The 25,296-nt window shown below is 40.9% G+C and overlaps 1 protein-coding gene across 8 annotated transcripts in view; it reads left to right on the forward strand.

Annotated features, from left to right (window-relative positions):
* The window catches only part of LOC109032066 (uncharacterized), a 296,669-nt gene that overhangs the window by 69,369 nt on the left and 202,004 nt on the right, over window positions 1–25,296 (forward strand). For 4 of the 8 annotated variants that reach the window (XM_072302695.1, XM_072302694.1, XM_072302688.1 and 1 more), the window contains one exon: window positions 3,608–3,748. The exons of the other annotated variants lie outside the window; for them this stretch is intronic. Coding sequence is in view for 1 of the 4 variants with exons in the window: in XM_072302694.1 (XP_072158795.1) it covers window positions 3,608–3,746 (139 nt within the window). In the remaining 3 variants the exon portion in view is untranslated. The remainder of the gene's footprint in view (window positions 1–3,607; window positions 3,749–25,296) is intronic. 8 annotated transcript variants of the gene reach the window in all.

Here is a 25,296-nt window from a genome sequence, read left to right on the forward strand (position 1 = left end):
CCGCAGGATTCACGCTTTTTCGAGACATTTTCCCTATCAGCCTCACAAAACTTTGTAAGAATCGTGAGAGTATTTAGGTTTCCCTTCCAGGGGATTTTTAAGAGAGGGCTCTAAAAATTGAAAAAAGTGCCTCAAGTAAATTAAAGCCCCTTCCGGAGGACGCTCAATATACACATGCACTTTGCTTGTTCATCGCTAATTTCGTACCGTGCATTTTATCCGATTCAAAGCCACTTGTCTTGAAATAGCAACCCCTTCACGTTAAAAATTAAGGCACGTGTAATTTCTCCCACGAGAGCTGCAAGCGTCTTATTTTGGCCTTCGCGCGTGTGAGGTACATGTTGTGACGTGTGAAAGCTCATAAATCCGCGGACTTTTTATACTCCTCGCAGATGTGAAAAAGTAAAGAGCTCTCCGGTGCGAATTGCAGTAAAACCCCGAAGCGCGCGCAGGGGGCAAAGCTTTCGCGTAAATAAAAGATTCGCTTCAAACTCGAAACGGACGTGAGTCGATGCACTGTCTGTATACACCGTCACTCTCCCAGCAAAAGGACGCATCTTATTTATCAAACATCAGGCGATAGGGCCTATTTCGAAGTGCAGTTACGCTGTTACTGTAGTAGGGGAACGATAAAAGCGATTCGGAGTAATAAAACCCCCAACAGTGACCATAAAACGGAGCCGATAAAACGCGATCCTCATTGCACATGTTGATCAGTCCCGCATCGAGTTTCAGCCGGAGCCGTGCATGCTCGAAAAAATAAAACCTCCGCTGTTGAAAATGTGGCAGTGCCTGATCAATCGCACATTCCGACCCAGGTGGTAAATCAATAAACTCCCCGCCTCGCCCGGAGTTTGACGAATCGAAGCGTGAGGGGACGTGATATGCTAAGCGAACGTCATACATCACCCGGGTAGACGTTTGCGAAAGTCTCGTCGTGAGCAAAAAATCCCCGTATCGCGAGCCTGCATCATGAAATTTGCCACTTTAATAAATTGGCCTCGTATGTGTCAGTCAGTGAAGCTTTGACAAAAAAAATAAAAATAAATAATGCTGCGGATATGCTGCTAGGACTTGAAGAGTGAAAAATGAGGAGAGCCTTAAAGTGGTGGTAACACTCGAATGAAAATTCAAAATCTGGTAAGCGCCATCAGGTATTGCTGAGATTGGGTACGGTGGTCGCTGCTTGAATAGAGCATACATTCGCTACATAAAATTTTAAGGATGGCGTTTGTCGTTGATACGACCGCACTGAAAAAAATAATAAGCTGTTTTAGCATCTAGGATGTCAAAAATGTGTCTGGTGATCCCAAGATGCTGCCTTTACTGCCCCCGCAGTTAACTTTACAATCTGTGAATGCAAATTCAATTGCGTGGACAATCAAGGCAGCATCTTAGGACCACCAGACACATTTTTGACATCCTAGGTGCTAAAACAGCACACCATTTTTTCCAGTGCTCTGTCAAATAAATCTTCATTCTTCAATATCATATCCCTTGCCTGATTATCTTCTTGGCACCGCTGCTAAGGTGACTTTACGAGATGACTTTTAAATACTAGCTAATCGGAAAACTTTCTACCGCTAAGGTGACTGGTGACTTTACCGGTTGACTTTCGAAGTTGGTACCTGGAAAAGAAAAAAAGATAAAACATTCGCCGCAGTGGAACGTTATTCGTATGCCTAGAAATTTTCATATCAGTGATGATTTTCCGATCCAAGTTAGCATGCAAATGCAATTCATGGTGATCCTTTGGCATTATTTGGAAGGATCAGGTAAAAGCAAAAATCTGCTTGAATCAAGAGTATTTTTTTCCTGTCCAATTTTTTAAGAGTTCGGACTCTAGATCGAAGCGACTTTTTGTTCCATTGCCATTAATCTTCTTGACTCATTTTCTCTCGTACAATATGAGAAGAGAACTTTCTAAAGGACTTGTGCCATGAACATATTTTAAATTCGCCTCAGCATTTAATATTAAAATTGCATCAATTCCAAATGGTTGATGAATTATTTAGCCTAATGAGTGAACTCGAAAATTCACTCCACTGGTTTCGTCTCCATGAGTTTTAGAGTTTGACCGAGTTCGCGAGGAGTTGGAGGTAAAACAATCGGATCGATCTGTCGGCGTTCTCGACCATGCTTGAGGTGACCACTGACTACCGAGTTTTCAACAATCAACTCAACCGTTGAATGAAACTTCGTGGATCCGAGTGCCGACGATGGCGAGTCAAAACCCCTCTAAATCAAAGTCGTAGCTTTTGTCCGAGATTGCTGCTAATTCAGTGGGCGGTTTGCAGTAGCCCGAAAATAATTCGGCCATTGTTAGATGCCGCCCGGTGGCTCAAGACTTAGGCGCGGTCATGAGAGAGGTGTGCTGAAAATGATTTATTCTGCTCCAGATAGCAGCAATTTATCTGCCTTTCGGCGAAGCTCGGATCGATCGAGTGTTGCGTGTTGTCTACCACCAAGGGGTTATTACTCAGTCGCCACCAGCCTTTTTTCACTTTCATTCTCGTCCATCCTGCGTTGCTGAGGTCTTGGATCTGCCGATGTGATGCTCGAGCATTACGTAATGCTTCTTTCCGTGTTTAGTCCCGCCCTCAACTCTGTAACGCACCCTTAACGCAAATCCTTTTCCCCCTTACGAATCACTTAATGCCCATGAGCATGAGGTAATCAACGTAGAACCTTTTTTTCCCATGAATCACTAGGCAGGGTGACATCTCTGAATGAAAATTTTGCAAAATGTAATCATAAGTGAAAAATTAGAGTTTTCCCCCGTTTAAGTCTTTCAATTCAAAATTTTGCGCTAGGAAACAGTAATTTAGGGAGACTCTGGTTTTTCAGCAAGCGGAAAGTGTGGCTGTATGTCCTTGAAAACCGTAAATTTCTCACCTATATGTAGTAGTTCATTTCGGAATTTTTGACGTGTGCATTGGGTTTTAATGAGTTTAGTTGGAATAACGTGTAATTTGATTAGTCTTAATCATGACAGTCTGTAATCAAACGTAATCCGATAAAATCAAGCTCTTTCTAAAATTGGTTAAGTACTCTAATTCTGGATCCTGGACCTATTTTGCGTGGGAAACCTGGTTGTATGACCAGATTAATACGCAATACGCATGTTAGTCACCTTCTTCATTTGAAGAAATAATCGTGTAAGGCAATACAACGATTTCGAAAAGATGCACCACGCTCTCTACTTAAAATGACTTAACTTATAATTTATAGTGTAGTATAGTGAGTAGACGATGTGCGGATACGATACACCTCAAAACTTAGTGCATTTTCAGCAGGCGCAATGTAGGCAATTTGCACATCTGAACGTATGTATGTGAAAAGGTGTAGCGTTTGAAGTATTCTTACGATGTTGAAGGCGCTGTGTATGTATGGTGCGCCCGGGCGTGCCTTTATTGCCTGCGATAGTTTGAATTTGCGGCGTCAGCTATTTAAAATCATTAGAAGTTCATCCTTTTTATTGAAAATTCTACAAGTGCTTTGATTTTGATGGAAATGCCCTCCAGCCTTTGTTTAAAATAATTCTCTTTTCTTGTTGATACATGGAAGTTCAATAATACTTACGGACGTGTTTTTTTCTCTGTTCCAGGTCAGTACTATTGACGATGAAGTTTTCAGTGCTGAAAGGCCAGTCATTTTTCTTCACTTTGGGATTCTATGAGACGCTCACGGAATTTTTCCATAGTCTCAAAAGGGGATCTGGAGAGCTTCCCCTGAAGAGTTTGTAAAAGTGAGTCGTATCTGGAGCAAATTTAAGTTGTTCATACCAATAAATTGATCGAATTAAATTTTCGGAAGTGAATATTATGTCACACAATTATTTGCCAAAATATCTTACATTTCTTGGGAGGGGCCAAGTAGATTTCTGGAGGGGGGAGGCTCCCCCCCCCGTCCCATACTAGCTCCACCTATGTCTATAACCGTAAGATGTTTCCGTCTAGCCGTCTGCTGTTTTAAATTCATTGTTTGGATCCAAATCTATCACCCTGTTTCCATCAATAATAACATAATGAAACCAGGGCCCGAAGTTTGCTGTCCACGGTCGATAGCAAGTTACAAAACCTACTCTTTATTTACGATTTTAATTCGAAAAAATTATATTCTAAACTCAAGCTAAGCGCAAGTTAAGCCTTTTCACAGCAGAGTCAAGTCATCCTTATTCTCTAGTGTCTCAACAGTACAAACCATTAATCAGCAGCAAAATAACGAAGTCAACTTGAGTTCAGTGAAGATTCTTGCCTTACCTTGCGGCCGACCGCAAAACCCCCGACAAAATTCGGGCGAAGTAAGAGGAGGTTGTTTGACTTTAAAGTTTAGCTTAGGCACGTACTCGGAGCTACTAACATTCGCCTTTTGTAACGACTTATTGTTTACAAAGTTTTTTTTGTGTAACTTTGTCCTGTAAAGTTTTTTTTTTTTTTAATCGTTCTTTTTACCTTCTTAAAAATCAAGATAATAAATGTTTAGCTTTGCCACATACTCGGAGCTGAACATTGCTTTTTGTGACAACTTATTGTTTACAAAGTTTTTTTGTGTGGCTTTTTCCCGAAAAGGTTTTTCTAAAAATATTGTTCTTCTTTGTCCCCTTAAAGATTAAGATTATATTGACCTAAAGGTTAATTAACCTCTTTTTCATTAAGCTCTTAATGCCCTCTTCTTCTAGTGTTCTCAACTCACCTTATGACATTCACGTTTACTACAACGCAAGGGATGTGCGTGATTGTGTACCGAAGGTAGAAATCGCAATTAAATGGCAACATTCACATCACGGTGGTAGTTTTTTTGCCACGTTCCACAAGCTTGCTCACAACCTTTATTACTGTCTGTCTGCATTCCTCATCCGCGTGCATTCGACCAATTTACGCCTTCGTTAAAACCATGTATGATGCATGCCCGCCCAGCAACAGTTGCCGAAAAGGCTGCAGAATCGGTGCCGTAAATTTACGTGTGACCGTAGGCAAAAATAGCAACAATTCTGCAACCTTTTAGGCAACCATTGCTGGGTAGGTGTATGCTTCAGGAACTTGTTGCGTTCTTATTATATTACTCGTGGAAAATCAGGTTCCTAAGTTTATATTCTATAAAATGATTAGCTGCACAATTTAATTGTTAATGCATTATCACTTTAATACGATATTCGCTTGAGGGTATTGCACTGTTCATGAATAGCGGACAAAAATACCTATATTATTGACCGTGTAGTCGAAGTATAAAGAAGCCATGCTGGACGCTTTTCGCCAGATGAATTTCACTGAGGTTCTAAGTACAAAGTCTCGAAAAAAAATCTAGAATTTTCCGAAGGTTGACAACCTCCTTTTTAATGGTCATCCATACAGAACAGATTGCGGCAAATACATATCTTTGTGGATCACAGTTAAGAGTCATCGGGAGGCTCTCGAAAAAATAATCGGGATATTTTCTTAAACTTGACTACCACGATTTTAATGGCCACGACAGAAGTTTCGCAGACTCAACGTCTAGATATGCATCCCATATCCGTTGGAGTTGCCTTATTCGGCTGTGGTTCGGAAACCGGTCACATGATCAAATGAACCCGTTCCCTCTTTTAGCGCTCGTCCTTTCAACCTCCCCTCCCCCCGCTTAATCGATCGGTTTTCTGAGTTTTATTTATGCACCCCCCCCCCCTCCAACCCTCCTCAGAAGGGGGCGGAACTGAGATAGTGACACAAATCACGTACTTGACGAACGGGACGGTTTTTTGGCGAAGTTAATTCTAATTAATTTTTTTTTCTTTTCGAAGAAGTAAGTCCCTCGGTCTGTTTTTTTTTAGCTTCATATTTTACCGCAGTGTGGTGAGAGTTGGTTGGTCGTCCTCGTACTTTACCGAGACATAAATTTAATCGAGACTCGTTTATTTTCCCATTTCCACCGTGAAATAAATTCGATTCGGCAGATGGTGCTATTTGAATTGAGCTGCCCATGGATTTATGTCCTTTTTTTGCCGTGCTTTTTTTGTACTTTCGTAAATTACCTGCGTACACGTATCAGATTGATGGATTTCTCAGACGACCAGAAGAATCCTTTTAAATTACCGATCCACCACGATGTATATTACCTTGATCTCCTGACCGGCTGCTGCTGCTCCGAAACCGTGCGTTACGCTGCACATATTCGTCGTTTTCTGCATCACCTAACGAAAATTACACATACCTACTTGAGATAATTTAATACGTTTATATTAATAATTTAAATAAACGGAAAATAAATCTTCGGGCAAATAGAGAAAGTTCCAACCAAAATTCATGAAATGAAAGGATGATAGTAGCAACTAGACCGTCTATACCTACTTATCGATGCCTGAAGTGCGAAACCACGTATCGTTGTTCCAAAATCGTCGTTCCTAGTTTATTTTTTCGTAGAAAAACAAGTATTCTGCTAGCAGAGGAGAAAAATCAAGAATGTTTTCAAGTAATTAAGTCGACTAGTTTTCCAAGGAGAAAATATGTATGACAGGAAGTTTATAACGTCGCAAACGGAGGTACGTAACGTGGTTTCGCACTTTGGCCATGGACGTACTTACAAGAACTTTCGCGTTCCTTGGAAAGTACCTTCTGGTTAAAATCTACTTTCCCGGGAAATTTAGACGGAAAAACTCACACATGTACAAACGTCACACGCTTACAGTACTCATACTTTGATCAGACACCGGAAACTTTCCCGGGCACCGTCCCTTTCCCGGTACTAGATTCTCCCGGGAAAATTGGATCCTCATCTCGCCCAGTAGATGATTAGATATTTGATGTAATTTGCGGATGAGAACCCGTTCTTATGAAGAGTAGAAATTCTAAATCTGATACGCGCCACTAGGTGTTGCTAACATTGTGCACACGGCCCTTATCCTCATAAAAAAACCCATCAAATCCCCTCTCTACAGAGACATTTTCTCTAAATTGAGTTCTTATCTTCATGTCAAAAAATAGTTCCTCAATCCTGGCCATAAGGCGCATACCAAGTTTCGAATTTCCACTCTGATTTATGTATTGAAGCAGCCAATTTTGAAATACTCGATGAACCAAGCTACACACAATCGAAGAAGTTATCAAACGTCTTTAACACGAAAATTCCAAAAATGCACGGCGTCGTGGCTCGTCGAAATCATCAGCCTGCTCCCTCGCTCCAACTTCTTGGGACACCCCCCGCCCCCCTTACCACCCTCCCCCCGGTCTGTCGGACTCCGCAGACGACAGAATTACGAGCGTGGAATCGTGGATATTGAGCTGGCTGACAAAGTAAGCAATCACGGCGTGAAACGAATCACCAGATACAGGGCGTGTCAGAAGGAGACGAGCTAATTTAATCGCGGCGAGGGGGAGGGGAAGGGCGCGGAGGGGGGCCGGGGGGGCGGCTCGGTAAGGAACGACACCAGTGTAGAGAGAACCGTTTACACTGAGAGACTGACGCAACGGATCAACCCGTCTCGAGCATGAAAATATGTCGCATGAACTCGTTGCTTTACTGTTTTATTAGTGGACGTCGTGAGCTTTGCAAAGGACACGATAGAAGTTCCCTTTCCTCTGTGTTTCCCTCACGGAAAAACGTAACTTAATTCCAAGGTTGCGAAATCGACTCGAACCATTCAATTTTTTACAAGAATGCACCTGAGCAGTTCTTATGCAACATTTTTCCGATTTTTACATGAGATCAGAAGACAAATCAGTAACAGTCGCAGTTAGAAATATCCGAGATTCTCCTGGTGAAATTGAAATTTGCGGGAACTTTGGCAACACTGAATTGAAGTTACGTTTTTTCGCGGGGAAACGACGAAATGATTGAAGAAATGTGTGACACCCAAAAGCGCTGAAATCTCTGTGCAATTCATTCTGAGTAAAAAACACTCCTTGCACGGAGGACCCAGGCCCAACCGATAGAATATTAGGGGCCTCGCCCTGTTTACGTCAAATATAGCAATTTAGGATTATGAATTTTCCTTCAGAGCGATTTCAAAAGTGACTAGCCTAAAAAAATCCCGCCGAAAATAAAAAATAAAATAGGAAGTAAAGTCATGGACATTTGTTGAATTATTCCTGCCTTTTTCGTCAGGCAATCGTGACATCTGAGAGTAATACCACTATTCGGGCACGTGGGAGCTTGGGTTGCCTACACTGAAAACTGAAGGCTCGACTCGTGGCATGCTTGGCGAATTATTCCTGATTTTTCTCTCGATCATTCGTGACGTCTAAGAGTGATAAAACTATGCGGCCACATCAGAGCTCGTGTTGCCCCTACTTAAAAGTCCAGGTACCCTGGCAATTAGCTGAAGTCAGATCTAAGACATTTTTTAAGCTCTTGCCCGGTGCTGAAGAAATTCTCATTTAAAATTTCTAACAATGAGTATTCTTAAATTCAACAACATTCTTTCCGTGGTTTCATTCAGTACAAATAATGTACCGATGTGTCGAAAACTTTACAAGCTCGAGATCGGATCGAATGTCATACCTTGAATGAGGATTACACAGCATAATTAAATAATTTTCGAACAGTATGGACAGGACACCCACTCAATTATATTCAGGAGACAACTTTATCAAAACCTGGATACGGTTTCTGTTCAGAACAAGAGCCTAACTTCCTCGTTAGTCTTTTTGAATGGCTTCCCTACCGCCTTCCGCGACCGTGCTTCTCTCAAGTTTACCAAAGGTAGCTCGAGGATAATCAGAATAATGGAAGCTAGTCTCACGCGGCACGCCATGCCGCGGTCTTGAATTTCTACATCACCCGGCCTGCGAGAGGGAATGCGCGCACACGCCTTGCACCTATACAATGCGATGCATTCATACTTGTGCAAATATTTGCCCATTACATTATACCCCGAACAAACGTGCCGTCAGACGTCTTCTTCGATGCGTGTGGCGCACAACGACGCCGTGTTAATGCGGTTGCGAAAGGAGCAGTGCCATGATAAATTGGACAGGGAGATTGTTGGCTGTCGTCGAGAACATTCAATGCAAGTAGGGTTTCGTTTGACTGCGATACAGTATTCTGTACTGCCGTGCTAAGGAAGAACGCCGTATGCCGTTATACTCACGCTTAATGACCATTTCGGGCCGAACTTTTAACTTTTCCGTACAAGTTCAGTCACCTGAAGATGGGCGACCCGGCCGAAATGGCCAATGTGTGTAAAGAATAAAAGTAAGTCATCTAAGTATAATCGGTTTTTGAAAAAATTTTAATTTGTATTGAAAAAATGACTGAAGCTGAGCCTGGGCTGCTGATTCCCTTTTTTTTCGGCTCCTAATTTTCGTCTCTTTTGCGTTCAGTGGAGGGAGGGGTTATCCCCCAAGTCCGTTCCAGGCTACGTGCCTTCATTGTGAGTTTTATGGTTACAAGCATGACCAAAGTAAGACTGCCTTAAGTGGAATATTTATATCTAGAACACAATCGGCGATAAAAATACTCCAGGCAGCCGGATTCCGAGATGTAGCCAAACAGGGCCGTTCGAAAATTATCGATTGATACGTTGTATTTCGTGCGCATGCTTTGAGGATCCATAAAAAAGATAGTCAGCCGCGTAGAATCAAAGAAAAGGGACAAATAATTTCCAAATTCAAGTTTGGAGCCCTCATGAAACAACATTTCATACTTGACAACTAAATGTATACTTACTTTTTTCGAGTATTCTATCTGAAAAGAATACCTGAAATAATCATTTCAATTTTGAATCAACGTTTGCATCCTACGACTAGGTAATTAGACTCGGAGTGTCTTTTTCCCTGTTTGGTCTTAATGTGACTTGTTTTATATCCGTTAAAGTTGGTTTCAGTTCACGTTCTAGCTCCTGAAGCTAGAGTTCGTTTACTTCCTTGTGTATCTCCTTAGAAATGTCTGCACTATCGTGTGGATAACCTCAAGACTTTGCAGTCGGAGCATTATCGCTCTCCACGCGAATCATCGAGTCGAAATTCATTCGGGAGATTCCAGAATTTCTGGAGTCGGAAATGGAGTATTAACCGCGCGGCACATAATTCGAATAATTAGTCGAAGTTTAATTGAAAGTTCAAAAGCGGGCTTTAGTGGCTTTGATCAAGCTCTTGCCAGGAGTTTCGCGGAGGTAATACTGAAACTGGAGCCGAGTTCCAGACCGCACTCCTCGCAGACGACTCGAATCTGCCGTGCTAAGGAAGAACGCCGTATGAACCTTGAGATGATGCCAAATTTCCTTCTCTTAAATGTTTATTTTCAAGGAAGTTTATGAATATTTCCCTCTGAAATTTTCAGGAACTTTAGGTGAAATTGAGAACATAATTCCCTGAAAAATTGGATGGAAAATATTCATAAGTTTACCAGGAAATTCGTGTTTTATCCAAGGAAGTTTGGCAACGCCTGAAGGTTCATACGGCGTTTTTCCTTAGCACGGCAGTGAAAAGGTTCCATTGCACCCAGCAACGCATCTCGAGAACTTGGGAACTGGCGTGGCAACGAAATCGATGCCAGGAAGTAATTAAGTGAGGGAGTGTGATTAAGTGAATAATGCATAATGGAGTAATTTTCAGGACTGCACGCGCTGTGGGGTTTGGGCTCGTGTTCAATTCGAGTCGAGCTCAGCTAAGGACAACATCGTGTAATACTTACGATAGTAATTTCCGTGAGAGTGAGAAATCAAAAACGATTTAAAATTGTGGTTTTTTGGGGGAGGTGGGGGTTACTACTTCAAATAGCCCACAAGGGCTAATCCTGCGCTTTTTAAGTCCCGTTCCCCCTCCGTCCCCACAGTCCCAGGGCAACCATTGTTTGAGACCATCAAACTCGGGTCGCCCGGCCGGGAATCGAACCTGGACCTCCCGATCATAGAGCTAGCGCTACATCCTCTACAACTGTACACTACAACTGGATATTTACTGTTCTTATTATTTATAAGGGGTGTTGTAGTTCTTTTAGCTTATGTGTGTGGTTAAGTGAGCACTCTCCTTTCAAAATTGGTACCTTCGCTTTTTGCTCGTGATTTTCGACTTATTCTGTCCCGTACAAGGGGAGAAAAGAGGTAGGGGTTAAGTTCCAGCGTGGATGGAAATTTCCAATTAATTGTGGTAGTACTCTAATAAATCGCGGTACTACCACTACCCCGGCATCACCGGTCGCGTTGCCACCAAAATTAATTAAAAATACCCAACAAGTTGTTCAACATCCACCTCCTTAGTAAGTCAACAGTTGGATGTTGGAGTCCCGAATGCAAAAACTTCCACCATTGCCAAGATAGCAATAGAGGGTCTCTTTGTCTCTAATTCTCACCATCTATATCGAATGGTAACCATTGATTCTTCACCGCACTGGTTTTTAAGTGAAATTTCTTTAGTTCCATCATTTGTTTCATTTCCCTCTGCATCTCAATTTCAGTCCCTGTACGCAGAGGGTCTTCGCTTGTCGCGTCAGACAGACTTGGTCAAGAATCAGACGAAATTAACCAATACTCATGTAGAGCTGAATACCTAAGCAGGGATTCCACTGAGAATACTCCACGAAAGGCGCAGAGGCGGGGGAGGGGCGGAAGGGGCGGCCACGAAGTATTCGCTGGGGGCGCTCGAAAAGTTACGATCCGCCGCCGATTCGAGGATAAATCGAAATGGTCAAAGTCTATCGGCCTCGATTATCCCTCGAGATTCGGCCGGGATAGCAATTTCGATGGATCGATCCGTCGGATTTATGTTCGTAACCTTTGGCGCATTGTTATTTGTAGGAGTACCGAGCGCACCCCACGAATAATCTAATCAGCGGCGTGGCATGCTTTGCGATATATCGATTGATACGCCACCCGAACCTATGAAAAAAGATCGATTATCAGGGTGTTCGCAGGGAACACCTTAGTAATCGATTCTTTACCATAGCTTCAAATGGCAAGATATCGATAATCGATTATTCACGCCACGCCACTGAATCTAATCGGATGCATTCGGGCGGGAATTTAAACGATGCGATCGTAATTAAAGGTCGTAAAAAAGACGGTTATGAGATACTCATGGAAATATCGCTCCCGATACGGGCGCGCTCGTGATTGGGTCCCCTGTGCCTTTGTTGGAGCTCGCACGGTCAGTTTTTAATTGAACCTCGTTCGCTTTCAAAAGAGCGTGAGCGTAAAGCGCTTTTTGAACCTTTGTTTCCCTCATCCGTTCCGGCTCGCAGGGAGCATGTGAGTTTTTGGCACGTGGGTGGTTTCTTGAAAATATACTGTTCAAATCGCCGTTTTCGAGACAAGGGACGTAACTCTATTCCAAGGCTGCAAAATTGACCGCACCGGGGGGGAAAAAAAATCACATTGGATCTAGAGTCCAGACTCTTAAAAACATCGACAAGAAAAAATACTCTTGATTCAATCAGATTTTTGCTTAAATCGAGAAGCAAGTCTCTTCGTTTAAGCGGATTTCCTTTTGATTCAAGCAAAAAACAGATTGAATCAAAGAGTATTTTTTCTTGGTTCATCGTTGTATCAAGGGTCTGGATGTTCTCCGGACTCTACATTCAAGCGACTTTTCTTCCCAGTGATTTGTATTCTTGCAGGAATGTATAAATGACGATGTAATTTTTGTCCAAAATTTTACTTATTTTTTGTGCAGAGGAACAATCAGTGAAATTTTCAATTAAACATGCTGAGTAGTAAATGTATTAATTGGACGTATTTCTGTCAAACGGAACTATGTGCATTATGACGTGAGTCCTGACAGGATGTGTTCTTATAGGTCTCAGGGCTCGTTTCTAAATGCACATAGTTTCGTTTGGCAAAAATACGTCCAATTTAAGGGCCCAAGCACAGAACACTTATGCGTTTTTGTTTTCCTTATCCATCACGACCCCTCCAGGGGCCGTATAAGTTTCTTGCTTGTGGGCTTTTTCAAAAATAAACGGTCCGAATTTTAGTTTTTTCGACGAATGAAAGCAATTTCTCGCACAAGTTGCGAAATCGTCTCAATCTATCAATTTCCAGAAGAATGTGCCTATCCAATCTGTCCAAAACTGCGTTTTCCATTGTTTTTGTAGCCAGAAGAAAAACAGAGTAATTTTCAATCGGAAATGCCTAACAGTTTCCTTGAAAAATATAATTCGTGAGTGAGAATCGAATGATGAATTCAGCATCGTGGAAATGTAGTTAAGTTTTTGCTTCCGGGAACAGTGGTGATTCTTGCAAGTTTGCAACACTGTTTTTTCTCTATTTAAATACATGTGAAATAATCGATTCCTGGTAAGGCAGCTTGTCTCACCTGAAATCGATATTTTCAATGGATTTAAATGAAGAAAAAAAAGTGTTACCAATTTGCAAAATCGCCACTGCCGAGATATGACGAAATGAGTCATGCTAAATGCTAAGACGGCCTACGTTTTGTTCGGCAAGGTATTATGAAAATTGCAGAGGAAGAACTGTTGCGCTGGTGGCCTAGTACGGAGTATTTGGAAATTGAGTTATTACATGAGCCACGAAGTAGTTACAGAGTGAATCGAGTTTCGTGTGTAGGCGAAGCTAGTTAATATGATTAATGATACGCGCCATTTATACATATAATTTATGTGTTTCGAACGTATTCACATGGTGCAAAATTTTATTCATATCGATATCGTTGGCAACGCTCAGAAATGGACTGATACCAGATCCGAAGGAGATCTCTTATTTAAATGATAATCATAACCAACGCTAACCCATGTGTTGAAATCGAGTGAAATGCAAAGTGTCGTCTCTTTTGGTATGACTCAATTTTTCTTCATGTAGATTTCATGTAAGTGTATGCTGGAGGAAAATAGAATCTTTAATGAGGAAATCGATTTGTAATTTGACGAGGTGAATCACAAGCTGCATAAAATAACTCGACTTAAGACTCGCACGTCGGAAGAATGATGACAGGGCTGATGAGGTTGATGAGAGGATGAGGTTCTTTAAAAATATACTTCGAACTTGGCATTTCTAAGTAGAAAGTCTCTCTGCCTGGAGCAGATAATTTCAAAGCATTTCAATTTTCATAAAATTGATTGACCCGTGTATCAACCCGTCAAACATGTTCTTCAATATTTATAACAAGTAGTGTAAAACTTGCCTTAAAACACTGTGAACATCTCTGCGAAAAAAAAAAGAATAAGAAGAAGAAGAAAACTGTGCGCTTTTGTCGTCAATTCCAAGGAATTCTTCATTATCGCTCGGCATGGGTGTATTGTGTACCCTCTTCCTGGCAAAATGATAGCAGCATCTGCAGTAATGTTAAACTGTTGGAACACAAATCCTATTGGATTTAAAATTTTGAGTCATGTTATCGGACGTAAATTTTGTGTTGAACATAATTTACTCATTTCTATTTATTTTTTCAGGCTGAGATCGGTTGAGGTACAAAAATATCCGTCTTCCTAAAATTTTAAGGAAATTTGCATTTTCGAAGGGAGGGAATTCCAATAGTTTTGTCAAAAAATCACTCGTGGTGGAATTTTCGTTTTATTTTTTCTGAGCTCAGCAATGAAAATTCGCAAGAGTCCGTCAAGTTATTTCTCATCACTCAAAATTCGCAGGGACCGTGCCATCTATGGACCATAAATCGATGTGTAAAAATCATTCAAAGAAGCTCTGTGATTCCGCAAAATTTCCATTCCCCATTATATTTGCATTATCTTTTGGCGATCTGAATTAATCATATTATCTTCTAGATGAACGAGCTATTTTCAAACTTACGAATCATGATCCAAATCCTCATTCTCGTAGCCGCCGTGAGCTTGGATTTAGAGTCCATACTCTTGCAAACAATGACAAGAAAAAATATTCTTGATTCAATCGGATTTTTGCTTGAATCAAAAGGAAATCCGCTGAAATTCAGAGGCTTGGTTCTTGTTTGAAGCAAATATCCGATTGAATCAAGAGTATTTTTTCTTGTCAATGTTCTTAAGAGTCTGGACTCTAGATCCAAGCGACTTTTTTCCCAGTGCGGGCTCTTTGAGGCACGTCGTGAGAAGGGGGGGGGGGGGCAATAGGTTAGTTATTCTATGATTTTAGAACGGGTAAAGCGAAAAAAATATCTTCATTATCACCGAGCTAATTAACACAAACGTGCAGTTTCCATCCAAGACCACTTAATGTGTCACCCTTTGAGGAACTGGATCCAGTCATAGAGAAACTGAGAGGCGATACACACGCCGTGATACGCCTAATTGGACACCTTCGCTTCGTGGAGTCAACGCACGCAAGAGCGGTGCACTTGAGTGCTCAAGTGTCCGCGCCGTTTTCGAACAATACTCTAATTAGGCACTAATTGGATCGCTGAGCAAGTATAAATGGATGTATTCTTCCCTGACAACCGATACGAGTGGGCCACTTCAAGTCGGCATAATTGACTCGCACGGAGTTTCGTCTGGAGACAGTCTTCCCTAATGGGCGCTGCATTACGCCCATTATCGCCAGACAATAACTGCATCCTGCGTTTACAGTCTGCATCCCTTATATTTGCACTGTAAACCTGAGGGAGTTTTAAAAAGTCGTTTTAATTTGTATATTTGATGGAGGTTCTAACCAGAGGAATAGATCGGATTTATCAGGAAGGAACGAACGGACACTGAGGATACCTGGCTAAAGGAGACCATGATGTTGAGAGAGTGTAGAAGGTTATAGAGTGTAGAACTTTCTATACTCTCTGATGGTCAATGGAGCCATGGTAAGTGAATCGTAAGTATACTTCTGCCAACCCCTGTAGCCGAAATGCAGAGTTTTGTTCCCGCCGCACAGTGGATCGAGTCAATTAGAGAGGTCGGACATGACATTTTTTACTAAAACTGCAAATTTTGATGTTTATTTCGACACTTTTTAAATTTCAAGGGTGTTTCTTGAAGAAAATTTCACGAGGAAACCAATGAAATCATTCTTAGAAACTCAAAGTTTTGTATAAACGGAGTTATAAGCGTTTGAAGTTTCCAAATTTTGTCCGACCTCTCCTATAGACTAGATCCACTGTGCGCCGCCTGAGACGAGGCGCGATGTTTGAATTTCAACAACTTTGCAGTCTTGGCTGAAAGCAAAGAAGACCGCCTGCCATTGATAAAAATGATCAAAGAGCCAACTCACTAATCGCTCATGAATTTTCATTCTTGACACATTTTCTTGCTTTGAATTTGTCCATTTTGATTGCAAAATTGTTGCAATTAAAATATCGCGCCACGGTCCTTATGGCGGGAACAGAAAGCCACGTTTCGGCCAATGGCGTCGGCTAGAGCATCACCTACGTTTCACTTACTTTTATTTGGAAGGAAGCATGGTACCACGTTGACGCGAAAATGATTTCAACGTGTTACTAATACGTTACCATGTCAAGAACAGTATGTTGCCACGAATGAACCAACGACGGAACATACTGTTTTCATAGTTGTCTCCTTGATCAAATCACTGTTGTTGACATCATATCGACAGCAACATGATTCGCAACGGAACATTTCGATTAAAAGTATGAGCTGAACGTGATCACCAGCATTTTTTTTCCTAAGCAGATATTGACTTAAAATTTGATTAAAAATTAAAAGCTTCCCGCTTGTGCTTTTCTTTATATTTTACCTGTTTCCGTATGGCAACTTTATCATTCCAATCTCCTCGCTTTACTGATTGATCTGCATAAGTATTATCTCTCCCTTAATTCATGCTCATACTTCTATGTGTATGTTCCAACCTATTGCCTTGAGTGTTCGTCTCTTGCGGTATAATCTCTTTATGAGTGATTTACCTTCAAATTCCAAGGATGGACTAACACCACAAAAAAGAAGCTATTAAAATATCATCTTAGGTGTAAAGAACGCAGCTAACTTTACATCCTGGGAATGAAATATTATAACTCCGTGGGGAATCAAGCCAGTATCTTGGGATTACGAGACACATTTTACCCTTCGTGTAGATGCTGATTGCTGAGACAGCATATTCTTTTTTTTCAGTGCCCTTTTTTAATTGCAGTTCAGCAGCTGTCACATCATACAAATATATCCATAGCAACAACCCAATCTCAACTTTGTATGATCTTGTCCAGTAATTTTTCGGGTACACAAGATGATGAGATAGAAGTCTTTAGCGGCTCCTTAAATTTTTCCCTGGCAATGCTCCGTCGAACGGTTGCGCATTCCACGTAGCACAAGGTTCGAATTCCACCTCCTAATTAGGTGGTTATTTTCCAAATCTTGGTCTTCGAGCACAACAACATATGAGTGGAATTTCATGTATGAGAGAAAAGGTGATCACTCACCATTTTTACATGACACTAAGCTTCCCGGAGAATCTCAGTTTTCCGTAGCCTTTGCAATACCAAACCCGGCAACGTCAGTCTCCTAAATGACGGTTGAAGGCACGGGGATGCTCTTTGGACAGTCCGTTGAATTAATGAAGTAGCGGTCAACCATCAAGTTTGATAATAATCCCCGTGTGATGCTTTTTGACGAGTGGTTGAACGATCTGAAGCCCACTCCACGTCATCCTCACGATTTCGGTCCACTGGTTTCTAACAGAGTATTTAGAATGCTGCAATAATCCTACACTGCCGCGATTAAGCTCAGGAAAAGCGCCATATCAATTTCAATTTGAACTTTACTCAATTCTTCCTGATGAAATGTGACTTTTATGTCAAAAGGAACTCAGTGCTTAGTAATTTAGAAAGAACTATCTGCATAGAATTTGTGTGCTTGATGGCTTCTTTTGATTGCATTCAAATGCAAGTTATTTTATTCAGCATGATCGCGTTCATTTAATCCTTTATATCTTAAAAAAAATATTAATAATCCAAAGTACACCAATCACCTACTTATTCCCCTAAAGTGAGACATTCAAAAACTAGCCAGAGGCTCGACACCAGAAGCTTTTTTCCATGTTTTGGGCTGATTCTTAACCTACGTAATATTCTTTTCCATTGTGTCCCCGTCATTCTCCTATCTTGAAATGAATAGAACGTTATTGAAAATTATATACTGTCAGTTTAATATCAAGATACTTTTGCGCAGGGACTCGTCGAGTTCCTACTTTTAAGGATTTCAGAAGGAACGCTTTTTTTCGTAATTTCTTTAATGGAGACGGATTATGTTTGTTTGATGGTTTCATTTAATGACCAATTACGAAAGACAGATGGGGTGCTGCTCTCTGTGAACTTAATAAACTTAGTGTAAGTCTCTGACTAATTGGATGGCGACTCAGGCACAAGAGAGCTTTTTAAGTTTATTAAATGCATTTTTAGAAAAAGAAATTTATCTCCCCTCAGTGACAGAATATGATTTAAGAAGGAAAATCCCGCTTTGGAGGCTTTTTTGTTTTTTTTTTGTCAAGTTTTTTATCAATTCAGTCATCAAATAGACCTGTTGCAAAACTTCTTCTTTATTTTTTCCAACTTACATCGTTACATGCTTGCTTAGGTGGGAGGAATTCAACCGCGGGGTTCCTAGCAACTAAGAATAAGGAGCAATTTCAATTTTTCTAGGGGAAAAAACACAATACTAAGGTTTCGGAAACACTCCCTGAAAATTCAGACAAGTTTGGCACTAGACTGCAATAACAAGCAGATATTTAACCAAATGCACTAATGGCTTCATGACAAGACTTAAGTAGACATTTGAAAATTGACGAGAAATTAATATGGTCAATGCGAAAAATAGAACGAGTTCTTTTCTCAAGAGTTCGACGAATACATTTGTATCATCAATAGACCAATAATTGAGGGGCTTGGAGGACAATGCGCATAAGTGCAGTTTTTGAAAAATTTGTGATTTTAATGATTTCAAGTAAAACTAGTCTTACTGCATTTCTGTAAAAAATTCGCTCCCACATTCCAATTTTTAAGCATCCAAAAGTCAGTTTGAACTTTATATCCGCCATAAGGATCCATGTAATTTCGAAACTTCAAACACGTATTTCTCGAAATAGCAAAAGCTGCACCTATGCGCCTTGTCCTCCCAGCCCCTCAATTGAAGCATGTATGTGCACAAATTTACGGATTTCTTGCATATAAACAGGAAAAGGAAGGATTCAAATCGTTCATCTTATCTATTTATTTAAAAAAATACACGAACTAATATATTACAAGATACATAACACAGACCTACCATTCGTTACCGCGGATTTTCCTCGTGATACATTCCAGACAAGCTCGAAAGCCTCAATAGAAAGCCGCACCCTCTTGAGCCCCCATCCCATTAGTCGCGGTAATCCATGTAATTAACCTGTCATTATCTTTTTTCCCCCTGTTGAAAATTAAATAGAAATGCTGAATTTTTCATCTCGAATTTTTACAGCCTAACCTCATGGACCCGTGTGTCTGCTGGACTGAGAGTCCGATCGTTTTAAACCTATGGAGTTTTTTTGTTCACTGGTGAGGATACACTGTCGATATAAGACGTATACCACTTATCAAGATTAAAGCCTTGAAATTAGGTTGTGCTCTCGTTTCATGGCAATTTTTTGCTTTTTTCACAAATTGTCGACGTATGTCTATCAAGTTAAGGACTATTTTGAGAGATTATTGCTGAGACATATCTGTGGAGAAAAAATTTCAAATTTGTTTCCTTTTAAATGTACACCGTAAGGATATGTATCTCATAGTAAAAATACATAATGGTCAAGGGGCAAGCAAAAATGTTTCATCTTTTTTTCTTACCAACCTCTTCTTCCTTCTCCATTTAGCGGATGGATTGTAAGTTAGAACCACAAAATTGATAACGTAGACAAGACAGACGATCCAAAAGATGTGAACCCTGTGCTAACAATCTATGAATTTTCCATCCCAAAAAGTGATTCTCAGCAATTTCGAGAATTGAGATGCTCCCATCTTTGCCCAGTTTGAATCACTCTATGATGAATAATGCACCATATACACTGAAGGAAAAGTTCGATTGTTCAACCTTTTTGGTTAGCCTAACCGAACTTTTGGCTCGTTGAACCGAATCTTTTTCAGTTAAGTTACGTAAGTTTGGAAGTTCACTGTTATAATGACCCGAATTTTTCCGGTACAATTGGACACCAAACGTTCGTTTCATAGGAGTGAACGCTTCTATCACCGAGACGTTTTCTCTGAATGAGCCACATAATATTCTATCTGGAATCCATGTCAAAAATCAAATACAGAAAGCGAGAGAGGGGAGGATATTCCCAAGCCGAAATCCCATCCGAATCATACTTCCCGGCAGAGGTATCAATCAATTTCACGCACTTTGCGCCCCGAAGTACCTGTTCGGAGTGTCGATACCGTTCTCACTCAATTACATTCAGTCGCTCAAATATCAGCCCCAGTGGGAGAAGCTTTAGACTGACAACTCGTCATAACTTTCCTCTTAACGTCACAGATCATAGAACATTCGCTTTCTGAATACAAAGGGGAGTTTTCCTCGAAGTCCCTCCCTAAAGTTTGTTGTAACGTCGCCTAAACAAACAGTGAGATTGAGATTGATTCCAGTGGCGAGGCGTGAATCTTCTATCGATATTTCACCATTTAAAACCATAGTAAAGAATCGATTATTAAGGTATTCATTGCAAACACCCTCTTTATCGATCCTTTTCTTGGGTTTATATGACCGATCAATCGATATATCGCAAAGCACGCTGATTGATTCGGGTATTTTTGATCCCCTCATTTTTCCAAGTTCCATCCCTCTCCCGAGAGGCTGGAACTTTAGCTCCGTGAATTGATGCGCCTGTTCTATGTGAAAAATCAATTCGCTTCAACAAGAGCTGCGGCCCTCCGCCACCCTCCTTTTCAAAAAAATCACTGGGAAGGTCACGAAAGCCGCATTGCGAATCACAGCTTGAGTGCTTGTCACCGTCGGTTTAATATATGGATTCACAGTCATGTACCCGCAGCAGTGTTGTCGATTTAATCATATTTTTCGTGTTTCAATCTCTTACAAAAGCTGTCCAGACTTGCAGTCGCCTCCAAAAATAAAATTCTATGAGACGCGGAAAAAAAGTGTTAGAGGTTATCCCCTAAAATTGTGGTGCCGCCACCAATTTGTTGGATGATACGGACATTTCTAATTAGTTGTGGTAGAACCGCAACTCAAGTTAGTGTAGTATCGCAACATTTGGGTTAGTAACCTAATTTATTCGGGTACGACCACGATTAATTCGTGTAGTACCACAATTAATTGGAAATGTCCATATCACACAACAAACTCGTGCTTTTTTTTATCCGTGGAACTTGGCCAGGGCGATCACATGATTTGAAAGGACCTTCCAGGGTGAGGAAAGTTAAGGAAAAATTTTCACCTAAAATTTCAGGGAATTTAATAGAGAAAAGTTGGACTCCCAATCCATTTTTCTCTGTTCGACGAGATATCACGACAGTTACTATATGAAATCGGTGTAAAAAAATAATTAAATAGGTGCACCCTTCCCCGAATGCCCCACCTTGATGGCGGAGTAAAAGTAAGAACTGAACTGAGTTTTTATAATTAATGGTAATTTTAAATTATATAGGTCTCGGCACACGATCAAATTCCGAACCAATTCCGATCAAAGTGGACAAGTTGATGGCTGATGGTCACCATGCAACAGTCCTCTTTGATCAAAATTTGACGGCCGGTCAAATTTTGATCAGAAATGGAGAGCTACCATTCATTATTTTTTGCCACACGAAACATTTCCACAAGGTTTTCATTTGAAAATTAGGCGAAGTAACGATTTTCAGACTGATGACTCTCGACACTTTGATGGTAAGTGGTTCGGGAATCTGATCGTGTATCGAGGCCTTAAGGTTAAAAAAAGCAAGTATGTTCATTTCCATGCAGTCAATTGAAGAAGTCAAATAATGTCGGTTGCTAAAATCTTAAAAAGTCTGGTTGAATTTTGCGTGAAGCCTGTAAATACCCTGTCCCTGTGGTGATATTTTGTTTGAATTCCCGTAAGTTTGGACTTTACGTGAACAGACACTCTGATGCGCGAGCATTGTAGACAAAAATACAACAGAGGGTTTGTCGGAAGCATTTGCATTGAAGATTGGAAACACATTTTCCCGAACACGCACGTGTCGGCAAACTGACACATTCTCGTCGCTAACCCCATCCCGAAGCCTTGATGCAACTATTCGTGTCCATAGGTCGGCCGTGTTGCATATGCATGAAACTGAAGGCGCGCTGTCTTGTCGTATCCCCTCACTCTGGACTTTGGCAAGCTGTAGCTTCTAGCGACAAAGGGAGAGTTACACCTGTGGAGCTGAAGTTTATTTCAGCTGGAGCAGTATTTCAGCTCCTTTTTTAAGCAGTGGCTCACCATTTGAATCAATATGTAAAAAAATAAATACTTACGTAAAAAATTTTTTAAACTTTTTTATTTTTTAACTGCCTTATACACAAAATTGCGCTGTAAATATCTTTCCTTTGTTACCTTTGACTGTCAGAGGAAATACATTTTTCAGATTAAAACGGACATTTCGAGACACCACAATGGAAGTCGGCGTTTTCGTGTTTCCCTGACTTCACCATCGACCAGCATACCTCATTCCTCCCGCAATAAAGTTCGAAAAGCAAATACTGAGCACAGTTTGATTACATTTATCGCAGTTTATGCCGCACCCTCGGTACTTTGATCAGTTCCACGCTGTCATAACCTCAAGCATTGTTCGATCACAACTCCTCTCTCCGCTCTGAAATGAGCACAACTACAATTCCACTCGATCCTATGAAAGCACGCGGATGGATCTAATCCAGAGCTAACCTAATAATGTATATAGGTCCTTTCACCAGCGGAACACCAATTTCGCAAGGAAGGCGCGGCGCCTAGTAGCGAGAGTAAATATTGGGCGTGAGTTCAATTTATCTCTTGTCGCCTCAACGCTGCCAAACTGTGTCAAAAAAATCGAAATTTCTCACAGGTTTTCGAGGGGGGCGGTTGGTCGAGCCGGCAAGGAGGCAGAAAATTGTCAGATCGTCGTCTGGTCGGTCGTCTGGTCTGGATCCCGGAGAAGAGGGGGCGGAGAGTGGCGCGCCTGACTCGCAAAAAATCGCAAAATTATGGGTCTTCGTCTCGAGAGCTCGGGTGTGGAAAGAAAATGTCAACTGTAATCGTCGCTGATAAAACGGTGCCAATTAGCGGGCCCTCGATCATTCTGCCTCGCTGCGCCGCACAGTGAGGGTGGACGTTGATGTTGGGGTGGCCCTCGGCCGAGGAGAGGCGGTGATATTAAATCGGAAGTAAAATTAACGTACGTTGAGGAAGAAAGGAATTTTCTTTTTCTCATAAAAGTTCTTTTGTTTTGACTGAAATTTAAAAACTAGGAAAGTCGAGCCAATTTTTAGCGTGGATTTTACGTTAATGCAAATAAGGTACATATTATTTAATACTATAAAGGACAGCTTTGCGCTCCTTATCATAAAATTTATATTTCCTGTTCTCCTCTAACTTTTTCTGCAAGAAACGCCTTTTTTATCAGCCATCAAAACTTAATGAATGTCACAGGTTGATTGTGACCGTTCACGGGAAAAGTTACCGAAGTATCAAAAACTTTAATGCCACTAAAGCCGTAAGTCATACTGCATTAAACTTAATGAATGTTACAGGTTGATTGTAACCGTTTACGGGAAAAGTTACCGAAGTATCTAAAAGTTTAATGCTACTAAAGCCGTAAGTCATACTGCATTAATTCAGAGGAATGTAAAGTAGACATTCCGTCAAAAATTACTCCCTAATACTGTAAAACCAAATCAAATTCACATTGATTTGAAATTTCTAAAAAAAAAACCGCAGAAGATGTTTATTTCCTCTTTGGATTACTTGGAAGATTTTTCTATAAAAATATCGATAACCAATGTTTTTATCAAGTTGACTGAAATGGTTCCTCCTGACAAAATTTTGCCTTTGAGGAGTTGAGGACTGAAGTATCTTTTCCCAACAGCTAAAAGCACCGGAACGTCGTTAAAAAGGATTCATTTTCTTTGGAATATCAATATTATCAATGTCAATCTACAGTAGTATTCTATCTACCTGTCAATACAACGCGTATCTTCTATCGCAGTATCATAGAACAGAATTTAGTCGAACCAAGCCCCGTTGTTATCAGTACACCATCTCCAGCAATAAAGAGATTGGATTAAACTCAAAATTCCCAGCGGCAATGGGCTCCTTTTGCACGAACATGTCGAATTTTCGATTCTCATCTCTCTGAATTGGACCGCGCTAAACGGAAAGAAACCAAGCCACATCAGATATTGCCAAATTCAACTGGGCAATTTAATATTTTTAATGAAAACTGTTGCGCGTATTTTTTTTTGCAAATTTCAATAAATTTTCTCCATAGTGCGATGCAAGTTCCTTAAAATTTGTAAATGAATCCGCACAAACGTTCTCTCGTAAAAAATTAAATTGCCGAGGTAGATTTGGCAATAGCTAATGTGGCTTGGTTCCTTTCTGTTAAACGCGGTCCAATTTATCTCTAACTTCAAACATCCACGATCCCGAATGCGCTATGTACGGACCATTGTGCGCTACTAATGAGGCTCTTGTCCTCCCGTGGTTCTTATTAACCCATAATTCTTACGCTTTCTTTTTTGTCTCCTGACTGGTCCGTATAAATTATTTCAGTAGCACCTGACTGTATTCAATTTGTAGTTTTCAACAATAATTTGACCTCTAAAATCTAATTTATTTCATCGGTGGTCAGGGCTGGATTAAGGGGGTAGCCACATGGCAGCGGCCCATGGCGGCAAGTCTAGAGGGCGGCAAATTTTCCAATTTTTTTAAATGTGGGTATAAAAAACAATTGGATTTAGAAAAAAAATTACCAACGAGAAAAGGCGACAAAATCTCTCATTTCTCGAGAGTTTAGTCATTTTTAGTTTTGTCGTATTTCAGTGATACAAGAGACAGCACCTTTAAGTAGTCGAGTTAAGAGAGAAACCAAACACGCTATTTGGCCTGGAACGGCGCGGCGTAGAGAGCAATTATGACGAGGACTTGAGATGAAAAGGAGAAACCCTCGGCGCGGCAATCGGCTTGTAACACATATTAGCGCTTACAAGACTGCACAAATACTTCACGCATTGCATCAAACACAGTGCGGTCATTGCGGTCAGCGTGAAACGGATAGCGCCTACAAGAATGCATGAATACTTCACGCATTGCGCCAAACAGTGCGGGTAGCGTGAAACGCATGGCGCCTACAAGACTGCGTGAATACTTCACGCATTGCGCCAAACACGGTGCGGTTTGCGCGGCGCGGCGGCGGAAGTTAAACTCATTAAACCACATTCATGTTTGTTCTTTCATAATTTTTTCGTTCATTTCTTATGAATGAAAGGCCTTGTCCACACAGAGATAGGTTTACGAAACTTAACTTTTGCTGGTAGTGTTGACAGGGCATT

Source organism: Bemisia tabaci, chromosome 7 (assembly GCF_918797505.1).
Source record: "Bemisia tabaci chromosome 7, PGI_BMITA_v3".
In the NCBI taxonomy this organism is placed as follows: Eukaryota; Metazoa; Arthropoda; class Insecta; order Hemiptera; family Aleyrodidae; genus Bemisia; species Bemisia tabaci.